Source organism: Phocoena sinus, chromosome 19 (genome assembly GCF_008692025.1).
Source record: "Phocoena sinus isolate mPhoSin1 chromosome 19, mPhoSin1.pri, whole genome shotgun sequence".
Classification (NCBI taxonomy): Eukaryota; Metazoa; Chordata; class Mammalia; order Artiodactyla; family Phocoenidae; genus Phocoena; species Phocoena sinus.
This window is the reverse complement of record NC_045781.1, coordinates 23,118,779-23,142,604: the sequence shown is the minus strand read 5'-3', so window position 1 is coordinate 23,142,604 and position 23,826 is coordinate 23,118,779. Positions and strand designations below refer to the sequence as shown.

The window sequence follows — 23,826 nt, the reverse complement described above, 5'->3', positions numbered from 1 at the left end:
TACTATAGGATAGTAAATAGATGGGAAACATTTTAAAATACGTGAATGGGAAGGAATATACCCATTATTTTATAACTTTAAATGAAACAGAACCTTTAAAAATTGTGAATCACTATGTTGTACACCTGCAACTTATATAATGTTGTACATCAACTATACTTCAATTTTAAAAAAGGATAATTAATGTATGGAGATAGTGATCAGGTGGAAGATAAAGAGAGGAAAACAAAAACTTATAATTCAATGTCCTAATTGGCATACCTGAGAAACTTTTGACACATTAACTCTCAGATGCCTATTTTAAGTTTTAAAATAACTTGGAATTGATAAAGCAATGCAGTTTATAGGAATAAAGTGAAATCTAGGACCTCAAAGATGAGCTAAGAGAAGGTACAGATTTTTTTGTTTTTATTACAAAAGTGAAAGCACAAAGGTGAGTGACTCATACTATAAGATTTTACTCATAGCCAATATGATCACAGATATAGAAAATCCTAAAGAATCTAAAAAATGTGCTACTGGAGCTATTAAGGACATCTGGCAAGGCCCCAGGAGACAAGATCACTATCAAAATCAATTTTATTTCTACAAACTAGCCATGGACATCTGGAAATTTAAAGTTAAAAATAAATACCACTTACTATCACATGAAATAACATGAAATATTTTAGCATAAACTTAACAAAATATATGCAAGACCTGAACACTGAAAAACATTTCTGAAAAAATTAAAGAAGACCTAAATAAATAAAGAGCTATCCCATGTTCACAGATTGGAAAACTGAAGATCATTAAGATGTCAGTTCTTTCCAAAATGATCTATAGATTCAATGCAATCCCAATCAAAATATCAACAGGCATTTTTATAGAAATTGACTAGCTAATTCTAAAATGTATGTGAAAATGTAAAGTCCTGGGTTAGTAACAAAGTTTTTTTAAAGGAGAGCAAAATTGAAGGACTACTTCGGAGGCAGAAGAGCTCCATGACTATGAAGGCAAAAGAAGAAATTTCTGAAAAGATGAGAAGAATCTGTGGTAGCGTAGAGCAGTTCTTCTTGGTTTTAAATAAAGCTATTTATTCCTTAAAAAAAAAAAAAAGCTGAAGGACTACTTGATTTCATGACTTACCATAAAGCAACAATTATCAGTGCAGTATAGTATGGGTCAGGGCAGACATATAAATCAATAAAATAGTCTAGAAATAAACCCATATGTATATGATCAAAGAGCCAGGTAATTCAATGGGGAAAGAATAGTCTTTAATGGTGTTGGAATAATGAAATATCCATATGGAAAAAAAAATGAACCTCAATCTTTGCCTCACACTGTACATTAAAGCTAATTTGAAATAGATCATGACTTAAATGTAAAAGCTAAAACTAAATCTTTTAGAACAAAACCTAGGAAAAAATCTTCTCAATTTTGAAGTGGCAAAAATTTCTTAGACACATAAAACACTAACCATAAAAAATTCTGATAAATTAGATTTCATCAGAATTAATATCTCTGATATTCAAGATACCATTAATAAAATGAAAAGGCAAGTTACGCTCTAGAAGAAAATATTTGTAAAACACATATCTCACAAAAGACTCGTATCCAGAATACACAAAGAACTCTTAAAACTCAGTAAGAATACAAACAACCCATTTTCAAAGTGAGAAAAAGACTTGAACAGACACTTCAAAATGAAGATATATGAAGATACATAAATGCCACATGAAAAGATGCTCAATAAAATTAGTCAACAGGAAAATACAAATTAAAATTACCACATACTCATAAGAATGATTAAAAATAAAAATACTAACAATACCAAGTGTAGACAAAGATGTGGAGCAATTGAAATTCCTACCATACATTATTGGTAGGAATGAAAAATGGTAAATTCCTTTCAAAAAACAGTTTGGCAGTTTCTTAAAAAGTTAAAACACTTATATAACTCAGGAATTCTACTGAGGTATTTTCCAAGAGATATAAAAATATATGTTAACAAAAAGATCTGGATCCAAATAGTCATGACAGGTTTATTTTTAATAGCCCCAAACTGTCAACAATCCAAATTCCTATCAACAGAAAATGGAAAAACCAAACTGTGATTTATCTGTACAATGGGATACCACTTGTCAATATAAAGGAACAAAAGACTGAAAAAATTAAATGAAATACATGAACGGGAAGGTGGAGTTGACATAATTTTCCTTATTCGTCTAAGTACCATGAAAAACCCTGGACATTGCATAAACAAAGATAAAAAGGCTCAGAAAAATGGAAAGAAGGCAGACTGCCTAGGAACCTCAGGATTCTAGGAACAGCACTATGGTGAGTCTCCTGAGTATCCTTTTTGCCTCATATATACCAGACTTAGAGCTGAAGAAACCAACAACTAGGAAATGTATGTAGGTGCATACAAAAAATCCCCAACAAAAGCCAGTGAACCAGGAAAAGGGCAGCCTAGAAAAATAGAAAACTTTTAGACAATAACCACTCAAAAAAACTGTGACCCTACTCCCACCCACCCCTGTAAATGCTGAGTGGGAAATTTAGACTTCTACGCTCCTTAGTCTATAATGAGGAACTGCATCCAACATCTAACCACCTCAGTTGTGGTGGTGTCAGAAAAATCCAAGGAGGAAGTCAAGACTTTCATTCCTGATGGATGACAAAAGTCTCCCCTCTCACACCTCAGTGTCAGTGGAGATCACATAGGGTGCCTAAACTTTCATTCCCACCCATCAGTAATTAGGTGAATCTCCCCTTCCTCTTGGGATGGTGCCAGAGGACGTCCAGTGGAGAATTAAAACTTTCACTAATGCCCAGCTGTAAAGCAGCCACACCCTTTCCCTGTCATGTAAGTGGAGGTCAACTGGAAATCAGTAATGAGGTACTTCCATCGTTCCCAGCCAGGGAGGTATTAATGGAAGCCTACTGGGGAGCTAGACATAACAACCCAGACCCAGCAGTAATGAAGAGTCTCCATCTTGGGTGTCAACAACAAAAAAAACCTGGTCTTACATTCTCACCTGGCAGTAATGGGGTGATGTGCCTACCCTCTTCCCCTGCCAGAGTTGTGGCAAAAAATACAGCTAAAAAAAAAAAGTAAAGTCCCCAGGGTCTTATAATACCCCCAAAATCCATGTCTCAATAATAATAATTTAAAAAACCACTCATCATATCTAGAAACAGGACTATCTCAAACTGAATAAAAAAGGGCAATCAATAGATAGAAACACTGAGACAAAAGAGATGTGAGAATTATCTAAGATTTTAAAGCAGCCATGACAAAAAGGCTTCAGTGAGCAATTGTGAGTATGACTGAAACAAATGAAAAGAGAAAGTCTCAGCTAAGAAACAGAAAGTCACAGCAAATTTTTTAAACTGAAAAATACAATAATCTAAAGCTCAGTGAACAGGATGAAGGAGACAGAAGAAAGAATAGCTAAACTGGAAGATAAAACAATAGAAATAATCAAATCTGAACAAAAGAGAGAAACTAGACTTAAAAGAAACAAACGAAGAGAAACTCAGGGACCTGTGGGACTTTAACAAAGATTTAACATTCATGTCATTGGACTTCCTGAAGGAGAGGAGAGAAAGAACAGAGTTAAAAAAAAAAAAAAAAGCACTTGAAACAATGGCAGAAATTTTCCCAATTAGCAAGAGACAAAAAGCTGAGTGAAACTCAAACAGAATAAAATAAAAATATCCATTCTAGAACATATCATAACTTCTGAAAACTAAAGACAAAGAAAAATCTTGAAAGTAGCCAGAGAAAACAATTTACCTACAGGGGAAAAGCAATTAAATAACAGTGACTTACTTATAGGAAACCATGAAAGCTAAAAGGATGTGACCCAAGAGTTTTTAAGCATTGAAAGAAAAGAACTGTCAACCTAGAACCTTATGCCTATAAATATATTCTATTTATTTAAGCAAGGCATTCTCAGATGAAGGAAAAATAAGAGATCTGTCACAAGCAGATTTACCCTAAAAGTATGACTAAAGTAAGTTCTCAAAACAGAAAGGAAATGCTAGATAGATAAAGAATATGGTAAACAAAAATACTGATAAATACAATAGGCTTTTCTTCTCCTCTTGAGTTTTATAAATTATGTTTGACAGTTACAGCAAAAGTTATAACACTGTGGTTCTAAATGTACATGGAGAAAATATTTAAGATAATTATATTATAATAAATGGGGGAGGGTAACATGACACAAATGAAGGTAAGGTTTCTATAATCCCTCTAACTGGTAAAATGATGACATCAATACACTGAGTACATATGTATACATAATAATATAGAGCAACCACTAAAAAGCTATAAAAAAGATACATTCAAAACTACTATAGAGAAATCAAAACGGAATTCTAAAAAATGTTTAAGAACCCACAGGAAGGTAGGAAAAAGAAAACAGAGAAATGAAAAAGAGAGAGAGTAAACCTTAAGTTCAAACATATCAATAATTACATTAAATGTAAAAGGTCTAAATACGGCAATTAAAAGAAAGATTGGCAGAGCTGATTTAAAAACATAACCCAACTGTATACTGTTTACAAGAAACTAATTTCAAATACAACAATATAGGCAGGTTGAAAGTAAAAGGATTTTAAAAAGAAGTATCATGCAAAAAAGCAAAAGATAGCATATAACTGAAGTCCCAAGCCCCAAGTATTTGGACATGGGCCTTTGGGAGGTAATTTGGCTTAGATTAGGTCATGAAGGTGGGGCCCCAATGAATAATGGGATTAGTATGTCCATGCCACACAGCATGTGGGATCTTAGTTCCCTGATCAGGGGTCAAACCTGCACCCCTTGCAGTGAAAGCATGGAGTCTTAACCGCTGGACCACCAGGGAAGTCTGGGGATTAGTATCCCTTTAAGAAGAGATGCCAGAAAGTTTGCTTTCTCTCTCTCTCTCTCTGCCATCAGAGGACATGGTAAGAAGCTGACCATCTGCAAATCAGAAGAAAGTCCTCACCAGAGAACAGAAATGGCTGGCAACTTGATCTTGGTTACTCTAGCCTCCAGAACTATAATAAACAAATTCCTGTTGTTTAAGCTACCCAGTCTATGGTACTTTGTTATAACAGCACAAATCAACTAATAAAATTCTATATAACAAGAATATATATATTTTTTCCAGTGCCCACCAACATATACCAATAGACCATACCTTGGCCATAAACAAAATCTCAAGTCTATAAAAGAACTGAAATCATACTGTGTTCTCTAACCACAATGGCATCAAACTAGAACCAATCATAGGACAACAACAGGAACATCTCCCAACACTTGTAAAGAAAACAATACACACCTGTCTACATAATCCACATGAACCAAGGAGAAAGTTTCAAGTGAAATAAAAAAATAGACTGAACTGAATGAAAATGAAAATATAACATCAAAATTTATGTAGTATAACTAAAGTGCTGAGAGGGAAATTAACAGCACTAAATGTATATATTAGCAAAGAGAAAAGCTTCAAATCAATTATCTAAGCCCAATGTAATGAAGCTAGAAAAAGAGCAAAATAAACCTGAAGCAAACAGAAGGAAATAACATAGATAACAGCAGAAATCAATGACACTCAACACAGAAAACAGAAAAAAATGAATGAAACAAACACTTGATTCTTCAAAGAGCAAAAGAAAATTGACAAACCTCTAGAAAGACTAACAGAGAAATAAGACAAAACACACATGACCAATATTAGGCATAAAACAGGAGATATCACTACAGACACTGCAGACATCAAAAGGATAATGAGAAAATACTCTGAACAATTTGATGCACATAGCTTAGAAGGAATGAATCGATTCCTGGAAAAGCACAAACTATCACTACTCACCCGATATGAAATAATTTGAATAGCCCTGCAACTATTAAGGAAATTGAATCCATAATTTTCAAATGGTCAAAAAAGAAATCTCCATACATAGATGATTTCATTGAAGAAATCTACCAAACATTTAAAGAAAAATTGACGCCAATTCTACACAATCTCTTACAGAAAATAGAGGGAAGAATACACTTCAGAGTTCATTTTATAAGCTAGCATTAGGCTGATACCAAAACAAATCAAAGACAATACACAAAAAGAAAACTATAGACCAGTATCTCTCATGAATACAGATATTAAAATCCTTTTTCAAAAAATTAGCAAATGGAATTTAGCAATATGTGGAGTGAATTATCACCATAACTGACCAAGTGAGGTTTATTTTAGGGATGCAAGGCTAGTTTGATAATCAAAAATCAATCAATATAATCCACCATATTAGTAGGCTAAAGAAGAAAATTGACATGATCATCTCAGTGGTATTAGCAGAGGAATAGATACATAGAACCCAGAAAGAGACCAATACAAATATGTCCACTTTATTTTCAACACGGCACAAAGGCATTTCAATGGAGGAAAGATGGCCTTTTCAACAAATGCAAATAATGCTGAAGCAATTGGACATTCATATGGAAAAAAAAAAAAAGAACTTCAACCTAAGTCTCATCATACCTTATACAAAGTTAACTGAAAATAGATCATGAACTTAAGTATAAGACATAACACTATATAACTTTTGCAAAACAAGCCATCAGAGAAAATCATCAGAATCAAGGGTTAGGCAAAGAGTTGTCAGACTTTACACCAAAAGCCCAATCCATGAAGGGAAAAATTATAAAATGTATTTCATAAGAGTTTTGTGCTAACAAAAAAAAAAGCTACAGACTGGGAGGATGTATTTGCAAAACAAAGAACTGACAAGGGACTAGTATCGAGAATTATATAAAGAACTCTCAAAAATCAACAATAAAAAATAATCCAACTAGAAAATGAGCAAAAGACATGAGACATTTTGCTGAAGAGGATATGCAGATGGTATATAAGCACATGAAAAGATCCAATATCATTATCCATTAGGAAATGCAAATTAAAACCACAATAAGCTATCACTACAAACCAATCAGAGTAACTAAAACAAAAAATAGTGATAACACCAAATGCTGGCAAAGATGCAGAGAAATTACACTACTCATACATTGCTGGTAGGAATGTAAAGCAATATAGGAACTCTAAAAAACAGGCTGGCAGTTTTTTAAAAATCTAAACATGCAACTACCCACCAAATGAACTACTGGGCATTTATCCCAGATAAATGAAAACTTTTGTTCACACAAAAATATATTTAGGGGGGGACCTTGAAGATGGCGGAAGAGTAAGACGTGGAGATTGCCTTCCTCCCCACGGATACACCAGAAATACATCTACACGTGGAACAACTCCTACAGAACACCTACTGAAGGCTGGCAGAAGACCTCAGAGCTCCCAAAAGGCAAGAAACTCCCCATATACCTGGGTAGGGCAAAAGAAAAAAAGAAAAAACAGAGACAAAAGAATAAGGACGGCACATGCACCAGTGGGAGGGAGCTGTTAAGGAGGAAAAGTTTCCACACACTAGGAAGCCCCTCCGCGGGCAGACACTGCGGGAGGCGGAGGGGGGAGCTTCAGAACCGCGGAGTAGTGCACAGCCACGGGTGCGGAGGGCAAAGCGGGGAGATTCCCTCACAGAGGATCGGTGCCGACCGGCACTCACCAGCCCGAGGGGCTTGTCTGCTCACCCGCCGGGGCGGATGGGGCTGCGAGCTGAGGCTCGGGTTTCAGTTTTAGACGGAGCACAGGGAGAGGACTGGGGTTGGCGGCTTGAACATATCCTGAAGGGGTTAGTGCACCATGACTAGCCGGGAGGGAGTTCGGGGAAAAGCCTGCACCTGCCGAAGAGGCAAGAGACTTTTCCTTCCCTCTTTGTTTCCTGGTGCGTGAGGAGAGGGGTTTAAGAGCGCGGCTTAAAGGAACTCCAGAGACAGGCGCGAGCCGCGGCTAAAAGCGCAAACCCCAGAGACGGGCGCGAGCCACGGCTAAAAGTGCGAACCCCAGAGACGGGCGCGAGCCGCGGCTAAAAGCGCGGACCCCAGAGACGGGGGGGAGACGCTAAGGCTGCTGCTGCCGCCACCAAGGGGCCTGTGTACGAGCACAGGTCACTCTCCACACCCCTCTTCCGCAGAGCCTGTGCAGCCCGCCACTGCCAGGTTCCCGGGATCCAGGGACAACTTCCCCGGGAGAACGCACAGTGGGCCTCAGGCTGGTACAACGTCACGCTGGCCTCTGCCGCAACGTCACGCCGCCTCTGACGCCGCAGGCCCGCCACGCACGCAGTGCCCCTCCTTTCCCCCCCCACCCCCGGCCTGAGTGAGCCAGAGCCCCCAAATCAGCGGCTCCTTTAACCCCGTCCTGTCTGAGCAAAAAACAGACGCCCTCCAGCGACCTACACGCAGAGGCAGGGCCAAATCCAAAGCTGAGCTCCTGTGAGCTGTGAGAACAAAGAAGAGAAAGGGAAATCTCTCCCAGCAGCCTCAGAAGAAGCAGATTAAAGCTCCACAATCAACTTGATATACCCTGCATCTGTGGAATACCTGAATAGACAAGGAATGATCCCAAATTGAAGAGGTGGAATTTAGGAGCAAGATCTGATTTTTTTCCCTTTTCCTCTTTTTGTGAATGTGTACGTGTATGCTTCTGTGTGAGATCTTGTCTGTATACTCTTGCTTCCACAATTTGTCCTAGGGCTCTATCCGTCCACGGTTTTTAAAAAAAAATTTTTCTTAATAATTAATTTTAATTGTAATAACTTTATTATACTTTACCTTCGTTCTTTCTTTCCTTCCTTCCTTCCCTCCTTTAGACAACGAATCACCCCAAATTGAGGAGGTGGTCTCTGAGAGCAAGATTTATGATTTTTCCCCCTTTACCTCTTTTTGTGAAGGTGTATGTGTATGCTTCTGTGTAACATTTTCTCTGTATAGCTTTGCTTCCAACATTTGTCATAAGGTTCTATCCGTCCCTTTTTTTTTTCTAAATATTTTTTAATTCAATAACTATATTATACTTTATTTTATTTTTATTGTATCTTCTTTCTTTCTGTCTTTTTTCCTGCTTTCCCTCCTTCCTTCCTTCCTTCCTCCCTCCCTCCTTTCTTCTTTGCTTCTTTCTTCCTTCCTTCCTTTCCTCCTTTCCTTCTTTCCTTCCTCATACTTCTACTAATTCTCTCTACTTTTTCTCCCTTTTATTCTGAGCCGTGTGGATGAAAGGCTCTTGGTGCTCCAGTCAGGAGTCAGGGCTCTGCCTCTGAGGTAGGAAAGCCAACTTCAGGACACTGGTCAACAAGAGACCTCCCAGCTCCACATAATATTAAACGGCGGAAATTTCCCAGAGACCTCCATCTTAACACCAGCACCCAGCTTCACTCAACGACCAGCAAGCCACAGTGCTGGACAACCTATGCCAAAACAACTAGCAAAACAGGAACACAACCCCACCCATTACCAGAGAGGCTGCCTAAAATCATAATAAGGCCACAGACACCCCAAAACACACCACCAGACGTGAACCTGCCCACTAGAGAGACAAGATCCAGCCTCATCCACCACAACACAGGCACTAGTCCCCTCAACCAGGAAGCCTACACAACCGACTGAAACAACCTTAGCCACTGGAGACAGACATCAAAAACAACGGGAACTACGAACCTGCAGACTGAAAAAAGGAGACCCCAAACACAATAAGATAAGCAAAATGAGACGACAGAAAAACACACAGCAGATGAAGGAGCAAGATAAAAATGCACCAGACCTAACAAATGAAGAGGAAATAGGCAGTCTACCTAAAAAAGAATTCAGAATAATGATAGTAAGGATGATCCGAAATCTTGGAAGCAGAATGGACAAAATGCAAGAAACAGTTAACAAGGACCTACAAGAAATAAACATGAAACAAGCAACGATGAACAACGCAATAAATGAAATTAAAAGTACTCTAGATGGGATCAATAGCAGAATAACTGAGGCAGGAGAACGGATAAGTGACCTGGAAGATAAAATAGTGGAAATAACTACTGCAGAGCAGAATAAAGAAAAAAGAATGAAAAGTACTGAGGACAGTCTCAGAGACCTCTGGGACAACATTAAACGCACCAACATTCGAATTATAGGGGTTCCAGAAGAAGAAGAGAAAAAGAAAGGGACTGAGAAAATATTTGAAGAGATTATAGTTGAAAACTTCCCTAATATGGGAAAGGAAATAGTTAATCAAGTCCAGGAAGCACAGAGAGTCCCATACAGGATAAATACAAGGAGAAATACGCCAAGACACATATTAATCAAACTGTCAAAAATTAAATACAAAGAAAGCATATTAAAAGCAGCAAGGGAAAAATAACACACAAGGGAATCCCCATAAGGTTAACAGCCGATCTCTCAGCAGAAACCCTACAAGCCAGAAGGGAGTGGCAGGACATACTGAAAGTGATGAAGGAGAAAAACCTGCAACCAAGACTACTCTACCCAGCAAGGATCTCATTCAAATTCGATGGAGAAATTAAAACCTTTACAGACAAGCAAAAGCTGAGAGTTCAGCACCACCAAACCAGCTTTACAACAAATGCTAAAGGAACTTCTCTAGACAAGAAACGCAAGAGAAGGAAAAGACCTATAATAACGCACCCAAAACAATTTAGAAAATGGGAATAGGAACATAAATATCGATAGTTACCTTAAATGTAAATGGGCTAAATGCTCCCACCAAAAGACACAGATTGGCTGAATGGATACAAAAACAAGACCCTTATATATGCTGTCTACAAGAGACCCACTTCAGACCTAGAGACACATACACACTGAAAGTAAGGGGATGGAAAAAGATATTCCATGCAAATGGAAATCAGAAGAAAGCTGGAGTAGCAATTCTCATATCAAACAAAATAGACTTTAAAATAAGGACTATTAAAAGAGACAAAGAAGGATACTATATAATGATCAAGGGATCGATCCAAGAAGAAGATATAACAATTGTAAATATTTATGCACCCAACATAGGAGCACCTCAATACATAAGGCAAATACTAACAGCCATAAAAGGGGAGATCGACAGTAACACATTCATAGTAGGGGACTTTAACACCCCACTTTCACCCATGGACAGATCATCCAAAATGAAAATAATAAGGAAACACAAGCTTTAAATGATACATTAAACAAGATGGACTTAATTGATATTTATAGGACACTCCATCCAAAAACAACAGAATACACTTTCTTCTCAAGTGCTCATGGAACATTCTCCAGGATAGATCATATCTTGGGTCACAAATCAAGCCTTGGTAAATTTAAGAAAATTGAAATTGTATCAAGTATCTTTTCTGACCACAACGCCATGAGACTAGATATCAATTACAGGAAAAGATCTGTAAAAAATACAAACACATGGAGGCTAAACAATACACTACTTAATAATGAAGTGATCACTGAAGAAATCAAAGAGGAAATAAAAAAATACCTAGAAACAAATGACAATGGAGACACAATGACCCAAAACCTATGGGATGCAGCAAAAGCAGTTCTAAGGGGGAAGTTTATAGCAATACAAGCCCACCTTAAGAAGCAGGAAACATCTTGAATAAACAACCTAACCTTGCACCTCAAGCAATTAGAGAAAGAAGAACAAAAAAACCCCAAAGCTAGCAGAAGGAAAGAAATCATAAAAATCAGATCAGAAATAAATGAAAAAGCAATGAAGGAAACGATAGCAAAGATCAATAAAACGAAAAGCTGGTTCTTTGAGAAGATAAACAAAATAGATAAACCACTAGCCAGACTCATCAAGAAAAAAAGGGAGAAGACCCAAATCAATAGAATTAGAAATGAAAAAGGAGAAGTAACAACTGACACTGCAGCAATAAAAAAAATCATGAGAGATTACTACAAGCAACTCTATGCCAATAAAATGGACAATCTGGAAGAAATGGACAAATTCTTAGAAATGCACAACCTGCCAAGACTGAATCAGGAAGAAATAGAAAATATGAACAGACCAATCACAAGCACTGAAATTGAAACTGTGATTAAAAATCTTCCAACAAACAAAAGCCCAGGACCAGATGGCTTCACAGGTGAATTCTATCAAATATTTAGAGAAGAGCTAACACCTATCCTTCTCGAACTCTTCCAAAATATAGCAGAGGGAGGAACACTCCCAAACTCATTCTACGAGGCCACCATCACCTTGATACCAAAACCAGACAAGGATGTCACAAAGAAAGAAAACTACAGGCCAGTATCACTGATGAACATAGATGCAAAAATCCTCAACAAAATAGTAGCAAACAGAATCCAACAGCACATTAAAAGGATCATACACCATGATCGAGTGGGGTTTATTCCAGGAATGCAAGGATTCTTCAATATACGCAAATCAATCAATGTGATACACCATATTAACAAACTGAAGGAGAAAAACCATATGATCATCTCAATAGATGCAGAGAAAGCTTTTGACAAAATTCAACACCCATTTATGATAAAAACCCTGCAAAAAGTAGGCATAGAGGCAACTTTCCTCAACATAATAAAGGCCATGTATGACAAGCCCACAGCAAACATCATCCTCAATGGTGAAAAACTGAAAGCATTTCCACTAAGATCAGGAACAAGACAAGGTTGCGCACTCTCACCACTCTTATTCAACATAGTTTTGGAACTTTTAGCCACAGCAATCAGAGAAGAAAAGGAAATAAAAGGAATCCAAATCGGAAAAGAAGAAGTAAAGCTGTCACTGTTTGCAGATGACATGATACTATACATAGAGAATCCTAAAGATGCTACCAAAACTACTAGAGCTAATCAATGAATTTGGTAAAGTAGCAGGATACAAAATTAATGCACAGAAATCTCTGGCATTCTTATATACTAATGATGAAAAATCTGAAAGTGAAATCAAGAAAACACTCCCATTTACCATTGCAAGAAAAAGAATAAAATATCTAGGAATAAACCTACCTAAGGAGACGAAAGACCTGTATGCAGAAAATTATAAGACACTGATGAAAGAAATTAAAGATGATACAAATAGATGGAGAGATATACCATGTTCTTGGATGGGAAGAATCAACATTGTGAAAATGACTCTACTACCCAAAGCAATCTATAGATTCAATGCAATCCCTATCAAACTACCACTGGCATTTTTCACAGAACTAGAACAAAAAATTTCGCAATTTGTATGGAAACACAAAAGACCCCGAATAGCCAAAGCAATCTTGAGAACGAAAAAAGGAGCTGGAGGAATCAGGCTCCCTGACTTCAGACTATACTACAAAGCTACAGTAATCAAGACAGTATGGTACTGGCACAAAAACAGAAAGATAGATCAGTGGAACAGGATAGAAAGCCCAGAGATAAACCCACGCACATATGGACACCTTATCTTTGATAAAGGAGGCGGGAATGTACAGTGGAGAAAGGACAGCCTCTTCAATAAATGGTGCTGGGAAAACTGGACAGGTACATGTAAAAGTATGAGATTAGATCACTCCCTAACACCATACACAAAAATAAGCTCAAAATGGATTAAAGATCTAAATGTAAGGCCAGAAAGTATCAAATTCTTAGAGGAAAACATAGGCAGAACACTCTATGACATAAATCACAGCAAGATCCTTTCTGACCCACCTCCTAGAGTAATGGAAATAAAAACAAAAATAAACAAATGGGACCTAATGAAACTTCAAAGCTTTTGCACAGCAAAGGAAACCATAATCAAGACCAAAAGACAACCCTCAGAATGGGAGAAAATATTTGCAAATGCAGCAACTGACAAAGGATTAATCTCCAAAATTTACAAGCAGCTCATGCAGCTCAATAAGAAAAAAACAAACAACCCCATCTAAAAATGGGCAGAAGACCTAAACAGACATTTCTTCAAAGAAGATATACAGAATGCCAACAAACACATGAAAGAATGCTCAACATCATTAATCATTAGAGAAATGCAAATCAAAACTACAATGAGAGATCATCTCACACCAGTCAGAATGGCCATCATCAAAAAATCTAGAAGCAATAAATGCTGGAGAGGGTGTGGAGAAAAGGGAACACTCTTGCACTGCTGGTGGGAATGTGAATTGGTTCAGCCACTATGGAGAACAGTATGGAGGTTCCTTAAAAAACTACAGATAGAAAAAAAAAAACACTACAAATAGAATTACCATATGACCCAGCAATCCCACCACTGGGCATATACCCTGAGAAAACCAAAATTCAAAAAGAGTCATGTACCAAAATGTTCATTGCAGCTCTATTTACAATAGCCTGGAGATGGAAACAACCTAAGCGTCCATCATCGGATGAATGGATAAAGAAGATGTGGCACATATATACAATGGACTATTACTCAGCCTTAAAAAGAATGAAATTGAGCTATTTGTAATGAGATGGATAGACCTAGAGTCTGTCATACAGAGTGAAGTAAGTCAGAAAGAAAAAGACAAATACCGTATGCTAACACATATATATGGAATTTAAGGGGAAAAAAAATGTCATGAAGAACCTAGGGGTAAGACAGGAATAAAGACGCAGACCTACCGGAGAACGGACTTGAGGATATGGGGAGGGGGAAGGGTGAGCTTTGACAGGGCGAGAGTCATGGACATATACACACTAACAAACATAGTAAGGTAGATAGCTAGGGGAAAGCAGCCGCAAGACACAGGGATATTAGCTCGGTGCTTTGTGACAGCCTGGAGGGGTGGGATAGGGAGAGTGGGAGGGAGGGAGACGCAAGAGGGAAGACATATGGGAACATATGTATATGTATAACTGATTCACTTTGTTATAAAGCAGAAACTAACACACTATTGTAAAGCAATTATACCCCAATAAAGATGTTTAAAAAAAAACATATTTAAAAAAAATTTTTTTTTATTTTGGTTACTTGTGCTTTAGGTGCCATAGCTAAGGTGTGACCTTGTCTAACCCAAGGTCACAATCATCTATAACTACGTTTTCTTCTAAGAGTCTTATACTTTTAGCTCTTACTACAAGTCATTGACCCACTTCCAGTTAATTTTTGTACATGATATGAAGTAGGGATCCAAATTCATTCCTTTACATATGGCTATCCAGTTGTCCCAGCACCATTTGTTGAAAAGACTACTCTTTCTCTATCAATTATCTTTGTACCTTTGTCAAAATCAACTGACCATAGATGGGTTTATTTCTAGATCATTAATTCTACTGCATTGATCTCTATATCTGTTGTTATACCAGTACCACACTTTTAAAGTATTGTAGAAGATTACTATAACTACAGTAAGCTCATTATTGTAGTAAATTTTGAAGTTGCCAAGTGTGACTCCTCCAACTTTGTTCTTCAATGTTGTATTCTGGGTCCCTTGCATTTCCATATAAATTTTAGGATCAGTTTGTCAATTTGTATAAAAAAGACAGATTTTTGATATAGAGTACATTGAACACAGGATATCTTTCCATTCTTGTATGTCTTAACTTTTTTCAACAATATTTTATAGTTTTTGATGTACAAGTCTTGCATTTCTTTTGTTTATCCCCTCTACTTTTAAAATGAGGAAACTAAGCCCTGAGAGATGCCCTGGCTTTCAAATGCATCCTTACTTTCTCTTTGGTGAAAACTCTCTTCCCTACTAGAATCTATGCAGATCATTTTACCCTGGTTCTCAAGAACAACTGAGCCAATAATCTGGGATTAAGATACTGCCCTACTGCCTCAAATCTGCTATCTAGCTTTATACTGCCTGAAGAAGTACCTGATGCTTCCACAGGTTAAACAAATTCCATAACAATTCATGTGGTACTGCTAGTATACTTACGACAAGGGACACAGTCTCTTTTCATAGCCAAAGTCACTTTAGAGAAATGACAAGAAGGAATAAAGTCCAAATGAAGACTATGTGGTGGTTTAACACACGTCTGCATTGAGGACACGGGGAGGGGGAAGGGTAAAATGGGACGAAGTGAGAGATTAGCATTGACATATATACACTACCAAATGTAAAATGGATGGCTAGTGGGAAGCTGCTGCATAGCACAGGGAGATCAGCTCGGTGCTTTGTGACCACCTAGAGGGGTGGGATAGGGAGGGTGGGAGGGAGGGGATATGGGGATATATATGTATACGTATAGCTGATTCACTTTGTTATACAGCAGAAACTAACACGACATTGTAAAGCAATTATACTCCAATAAAGATGTTTAAAAAAAAAACAAAACACATCTTTGAAGTCTTTTTTTTTTTTTTTTTTTTTGCAGTACGCAGGCCTCTCACTGTTGTGGCCTCTCCCATTGCGGAGCACAGGCTCCAGACGCGCAGGCTCAGCGTCCATGGCTCACGGGCCCAGCTGCTCCGCAGCATATGGGATCTTCCCGGACCGGGGCACGAACCTGTGTCCCCTGCATCAGCAGGCGGACTCTCAACCACTGCGCCACCAGGGAAGCCCACGTCTTCAAAATCTTTGACACTTCTCCCATCACAAGGTGGAGAATCACTAGAATATGGCCTGGTCTTACTGACTCTAACAAACAGGATGTAGTGAAAGTTATGCTGCATGATTTCCGAGACTAGGTCATGAAAAGAAATACAGCTCCCACCTGGCCTGTGGGTTTTGAGACACTGAACCTTGGAACCTAGCCACCATGCTGTGAGGAAACTATATGGAAAAACTTCATATAAGGGTCTTCTGGCAGACAGCTCTTGCCAAAGTCCCAGTCAACACTCTGATACCTGAGTGAGGAAGCCTTCAAAGTTGACTCTAGCCCCAGCCACAACTGATGGCAAACACATGAGACCCTAAGCACCCTAGCTTAGCCTAGTCAACCCTCTGAACCATGAGAGTTAACAATAATAAAAGATTGTTGTTGTTTTATGCTTCTAAGTTTGGGGTTGTTTATTTGAAATAATAGGTAACCAGTTAAGAACCTAAGGCAGCTTCCTAACTGCACATGCACCCAGCACAATCATACCTATTCTTGCATACTTCAAATGGAAACCAAACAGTACATGCATAAGAATTCTAAATTCTCAGAACCTAAGAGTTAGAAGAGCCCGTAGGAGTCATATGCTCTGACAATGAATGCAAAAACATTCACTGCCGACTGGTTTTTTTGCTTAAAAAAGCAGTCCTCCAATGCCCTAGGAGTCTCCACTAGCCCCCAGTGCACCAACGCTTACAGGCATTTAACCTAGTAATACCAGAAAACTTCCACTTACAGTGTGAGGTATATGTGTTATTAAGACTATTCACAGTATTTTGAGAAGTGAGAGAAAATAACTTATTCAAAAGGCAAAAACATAAAAAATTCTGTACTGGAGGAGATACATAATATAGCCAGTCCAAGGTTCTATGTTTAAAAATGATGCAAAAAGACAGCTAAGGGATGAATTTGGAAACTGTCTTCTAAATAAAGCATTACAAAAGACAGAAACACTGTACCTGGACTAGAGAAAAGGTCGAATTCTTAACATTTTAATTTTCTTTCCCAATGCAATTGGTTGAATAATTGGACTTAATTGAAATTCACAAATATGTTAATTTATTATTTACTGGTTATTTAAAACTCTGGCAACAGCAAGCTATTTAGAAACAGAAACACACTCCTATTGTGATCTTACATGTATTGGCAAATATAATACGTATGTTGTAAGAATTAAAAGTATTTTACTGGCACAAGACATTATCAGAAAATTATTCCATGATTAGCTAATGCACATATTAATATTAGGTGACTGTAAACAGAACATTCACCAATTTGATTCTTGCAAGGCGTTACCTCAACACTTACTTACGGGAACTAAAGTAAAGTGACGTTTACCTGGGAGATAGTTTGTAATAAAGCTATTTATTGCATAAATGAAAGCTTTCCTAGAAAAGATGATGGGTTTGGACTAGGTGATTTAAAACCCACCATGGAATCCAAAAAATTAACTGGCAAGCATGGAAACTAAATTTACAATCTCCTATTCATTAACCTTATGCTTTAACTCCCTAAGCTATCCAATCATACTTTCTGAAAGAAAAAGGACTTTACAGTACTATAGTTTTAATGGGTGTTCATGAATTGCTCAGTACAGAAAAAATACATAAAATGAAGCAGAATGGATGGATAGCTGTTTGTATCATAGCTCAAGGACTGGAACATCAAAAATGACTTAAGGAGACTAAGTAGTTACTTTAAATAACAAGCACTGTATGAAGTAAAATGGCCACTAAAAGCATCTTAAACTGAGTAAAGTAGAGCTATGTGGTTACTTATCTGAGATTTTAGTGATAGCTTTCTTTATTGCAAAAGCCTAGAGAACAGAACATAAAACCATAAAACAGAAAAAAAGAAAAAAACAACCACACACACAAAAAAACCAATAATCTTTCCATTTGGATATATAACTACAATAATCTTTCCATTTGGGCATATATTACTAAATTACTACTAAGTTATTACAGCTTTCCTTTTTGTTTCCCAATAGCCAAAAAATTCAAAGTTAGGTTTGAGATTCAATTCACATTTTATAGAAGACTCATCTCTTCTCCAAAACAGAGTTTTGGTTTAAAGGGTTTAAAGATAGCCCCAAGGTGTAGAAATATCCTTACATAAATGAGGAAGGGAAAATATTAAAATTAAAAACTTGAATTAAACTTGGAGCAGTTAAGAGGACTACCTGGATATGTAACTCTGGGGATGAAGAATTAGTGTTATAATAAATAGGTACCAGAAGAATATATGGAGGAAAATGCAATTAAATCCAATAATATAAGATTTTTAAATGTAAGGGAATTTATTAAAAGACTTAGAGAATAAACAGAAGAAAAAAGGAGAATTATTTGAAATAGTTCCAGACACCCTAGGAGAAACTAAAAGGAGCATGTTCCTTGAGGAAAGTTAAGTCAACAGAAAAATCGGGAGAGCAGCGAATGGTTACTTAGGAAACATTTAGAGTTATACTGAACTTAGAGCAAGGGACTCTTTTACCAAATCCCTGAAAAGGATGAGGCTGCTGCGAGAATGGTGTTGGTTAAATGTAATGAGATCACTTTTTAGAAAACAATTCTGAAGTTATCTAAGAAATGCTAAATAATTCAAGAATTTGGACTGAAAGAGATACCAGCAAACCTGGGGCTGAAAAGGGTAGAATCAGGAAGGGACTGACAAAAGCATTATGCTGAATCAAGCTTTACTGATTGCTAAGCAAAGATATCCTTGAAACTTAGCAAAATGTCACCAAGATTGTACACCCTGCCATTCTTTCAAACTTTAGGAAAACTTTTTCAGACTTTAAATTACAACGTGATACAGTAAAAATAACATTGGATTTGGAGGCCAACCACCTGGAATTCAGTTCTAGCTCTACTCACTTTTGATTTGAATCATTTAAGGAGTGGAGGGGAGGAAATTATAAAACCTTCTAAACTTTAGCTTCCTCCTGTATAAAAGGTAGTAATGTTTCCTGCTTGGCCTAAATAAAAATTATTCTGTAACTGTACAGTGCTACAGATTGCAATTATTAGAGGACCGCTGAGCATGGATGCTGAAGAGAGAGCCTCTATCCTCAGAATACTATGTGTAGGGACTCCCCTGGTGGCACAGTACTTAAGAATCCACCTGCCAACACAGGGGACATGGGTTTGATACCTGGTCCGGGAAGATCCCACACATCGCGAAGCAACTAAGCGCGTGTGCCGCAACTACAGAGCCTGCACTCTAAAGCCCACACACCTAGAGTCCGTGCTCCACAACAAGAGAAGCCACTGCAGTGAGAAGCCCGCGCACCACAACAAAGAGTAGCCCTCACTCGCTGCAACTAGAGAAAGCCCATGCGCAGCAACGAAGACCCAAAAGAGCCAAAAATAAATAAATAAATAAAATAAATTTACTAAAAAAAGGAATACTATGTGTGTATGTTTCGGGGGCCCAGGGGCAGTAATCTTCTTTGATCAACATGCGGTTTAGAAGGGATGTGCACACTGTGGCAAAAGAAAAAGGGACATTTACCAAGCCAGTGAGCACAAGGCCTTAGGGAGCATCAAGGCGATAGTCAGATTGTGCTCTCTCTGATTCCTGCTAAGGAGAATTGCATGGCAGAGATGCAGAATGACAAAGAAAGTTAGAGGGCAAAGGGCAGTATGAGTACTTACAGCAAGAATTACTGTTTTATTTCAGGCTTTCTAAAATTATGAGAACAGTTTAAGGATATAACAAGGATATTGCATTAAGCAATCCTTGGATCAGATCCAACTGGGCACAGATAGTTCTGGGATGTCTTACAGCAATAGACTAAGAGGTGTGACTTAATCCCTTACTGGTAGTGGCTCTACATTCTACTCCCTGGGCATAAGCACAGAACAGATTGCCAACAAACACAGGAAAGGATGCTCAACATCACTAATCATTAGAAAATGCAAATGAAAACTACAATGAGGTATCACCTCACATCAGTCAGAATGGCCATCATCAAAAAATCTACAAACAATAAATGCTGGAGAGGGTGTGGAGAAAAGGGAACCCTCTTGCACTCTTGGTGGGAATGTAAATTGATACAGCCACTATGGAGAACAGTATGGAGGTTCCTTCAAAAACTAAAAAGAGAACTACCATAAGACCCAGCAATCCCACTACTGGGCATATACCCTGAGAAAACCATAATTCAAAAAGAGTCATGTACCACAATGGTCACTGCAGCTCTATTTACAATAGCCAGGACACAGAAGCAACCTAAGTGTCCATCGACAGATGAATGGATAAAGAAGATGTGGCACGTATATACAATGCAATATTACTCAGCCATAAAAAGAAACGAAATTGAGTTATTTGTAGTGAGATGGATGGACCTAGAGTCTGTCATACAGAATGAAGTAAGTCAGAAAGAGAAAAACAAATACCGTATGCTAGCACATAATATATGGAATCTAAAAAAAAAAAAAAAGACTAGAGGGAAAAATTACTGAACAAAGAAAATGAGAATTCTTAATCAAGAGGTTTTTTTTAATTAAGCAATCTTTTTTTAGTTAGAAACCTAAACTTTAAGCAGCAAATCATATTCAAAGGAAAGGTTGTTCAACCATGGGATCTTAAAAAAAAAATGGTTCTGATGAACCTAGGGGCAGGACAAGAATAAAGATGAAGATGTAGACAACGTACTTGAGGACATGGGGAGAGGGAAGGGTAAGCTGAGACGAAGTCAGAGAGTGGCACTGACATATATACACTACCAAATGTAAAATAGATAGTGGGAAGCAGCTGCATAGCACAGGGAGATCAGCTAGGTGCTTTGTGACCACCTAGAGGGGTGGGATAGGGAGGGTGGGAGGGAGATGCAAGAGGGAGGGGATATGGGGATATATGTATACGTATAGCTGATTCACTTTGTTATACAGCAGCAACTAACACAACAATGTAAAGCAATTATACTCCAATAAAGATGTTAAAAAAATTAAAAAAAAAAAAGAAAGATATTGGTCTCCCACCACTGCTGCCATCACTGCGTCCATGAGTGCCTTAGGGCTCAGGTCTCCTGTAGTTTCAAAACAGACCATTTTGGCAGCAGAGGTGACATATCTCGAATAGGCTTGTGGATATCTGAGCTAAGAAACATTTGGGGAAAAAAAAGGTTTGAAGTTCTTTTAAGTGTTCTACCATGGAAAATTAGAAGATGAATGCTAAATGTATAAAACCCATCATCCAAAGCTAAATGGCAAACTTCATTTCCCACCCATTTGAATAAAACTGGCCTGCTACAATTGAGATTAATTTTGCATGGAAAAGGTAGCAAAGAACATCACTTAATGATCTTCCTAGCCTTGAAATAAAATCCTTAATGATTCAGTTTAAAGATGGCACAGTTACAGGAAAACATGTTGGAGCCTCTGTTTTTTCCCTAGGGACCTCTCAGTACCCTCACTTTCTAGGGTTAATGGTAACTTTTACCCAAGGTTCTTTCTGAGCTTACTACAATTTTTATAAATAGGAAAAACCCTACTCCAAATATTTTATACTGAAAATAATGTCAGTGGGACCATACTGGCATATATTAAATATTTATTAAAAAGCAGAAAAGGGGTCTGATAAATCATAAATACTGAAAAGGTAAATTAAAAAAAATCATCTTTTCCAATCATATAAACTTTCTGTCTTGAATTTGACTGATAATCTGGAATGCTGAGAACTTATAGCTGCACTATAATGTTATCTTCCTATTTTTAGTATTTGCCAGAATTTGTTTAATGTCTGAATTGCACTTTACCACAAACTATTTCTCTCCTTTACTGTCTTCCTTACATATTGCTATTATTCTACTCTGTATTATAAAAATGCCCCATATGAATCATAAAACTTATAGAAAAGTTTGTATGTTAGCTGTCCGGAGTTAAATGAAAAATCCTTTTTGTTTCAATCTTTGTTATTAAAATATTCTTAAATATGTGATTATACTTATATTTCATTGTTTACTTATGCCAGGTGTTCAAATGCTTTATATATACTAACTCAATCATTACAACAACTTTATAAAGTAGAGTACATTACTATCTCCATTTTATAAATCAGGAAACTGAGGCACAGAGATCTTATATAGCTAGTGATCTGAAGCCAGTTTTTAGTTTACTAAATATCTTATATCAGCTTAATTTTTTGTGTGTAATTAGTCCTTCTATCCAAAAAAGTAGAGAGCTGCAGATTCCTCTTAACCAGTGTTTCCTAAACTGTTTCTTCAAGTCTCAATAAAGAGACTAAACTGACCTATAGCTGATAACCTTTAGGTTCTTAAATCTTTTACTGTGAAATGGATAGGACTAATTGAGCTACATTTTTTAGTTAAACAAAATATAAAGGGTATGAGTATCTCTTGTTACAATAAAAATCAGCTCTATAACACGAAAGGGAATTTTACATGCAATGCATATACAATTGCTGTTTGGCAATTTTAATGTACTTGATCTTTCAAACAGTGTCATTTCAAAGAGGAAAAAGAAAATGACTTGGTTGAGCAGAAAGGCCAAGCCTTGGACTGGATACTGATATGCACGTACTGACACCTTGGGAAGCTGGGAAAGACACCCTGCTCTTTTCCTGCATCTGTTGATGGGCACTGAGAGCAGACTCTTCCTTTAATTTTATGTGAATTTCATCTGAATCATATATATAAAAAAGGAGATGAAAATTACATAGAAACCAGAGTTCTAATCTAGTTCTTTGATTTTTGTTCATGCTCCACACATTTAAATTAAAACAAACAAACAAACACCAGAAATCAGCAAATTACCTTGAATGCAGCTCTGTGCTGCCATTATTATATTTGCTTCCTCTTTCCCAGACACCAAAGTCAGGAACACGGTAAACTCTTTCTACACAAAATACAAGGTTCTGAATAAAAGAGACCTAAAAGAAAAGAGATGAAACATAAGGACACGTAAAATAACAGGACCTTTAGATATTGATAAGAACAATCAGATATTTGAAAATTTGGATTTGAAATTCAAAATGCATTTGCCTACCAACACTTTTTTAACATGCTGAAATTTTTGTGATTATTACATTACTATGAATACACTCTAATATCCGGTTTTTCTAATATAAAACCTAAAGTGAGAACCTAATATAAATAGTACAGAAATAAAATTTAAATCCTGTCAATGTTCCAACTATAATTCTTCAATGATGTATCTATCAACATTACTGTTCATGAGGGCTGTGCATCTTAAGAATTAAGAAAAATATAAAGCACTGTTTTATACTAGATAATAATATTTGGAATCTAAAATGTCAAATGTTAAAGAAGTCTAACACTTTGGAGATAAAAAGGTATTTTTCAGTTCTAAAATGAGTCAGTCTCATGGTAGATCAACCTAGAGTCTTGAGTTTATTACTCATGGAATCTGATCTTCCTCCTGCCTTTTCTATAGCTATAGGTACCCATT

General features: G+C 37.2%; 1 protein-coding gene across 11 annotated transcripts in view; it reads right to left on the bottom strand.

The window, feature by feature from the left end:
• PHKB (phosphorylase kinase regulatory subunit beta) overlaps positions 1-23,826 on the bottom strand; it is a 216,033-nt gene that overhangs the window by 120,481 nt on the left and 71,726 nt on the right. For all 11 annotated transcript variants that reach the window (XM_032614033.1, XM_032614023.1, XM_032614024.1 and 8 more), the window contains one exon: positions 23,172-23,287. In XM_032614033.1, the coding sequence (XP_032469924.1) occupies positions 23,172-23,287 (116 nt within the window). The remainder of the gene's footprint in view (positions 1-23,171; positions 23,288-23,826) is intronic.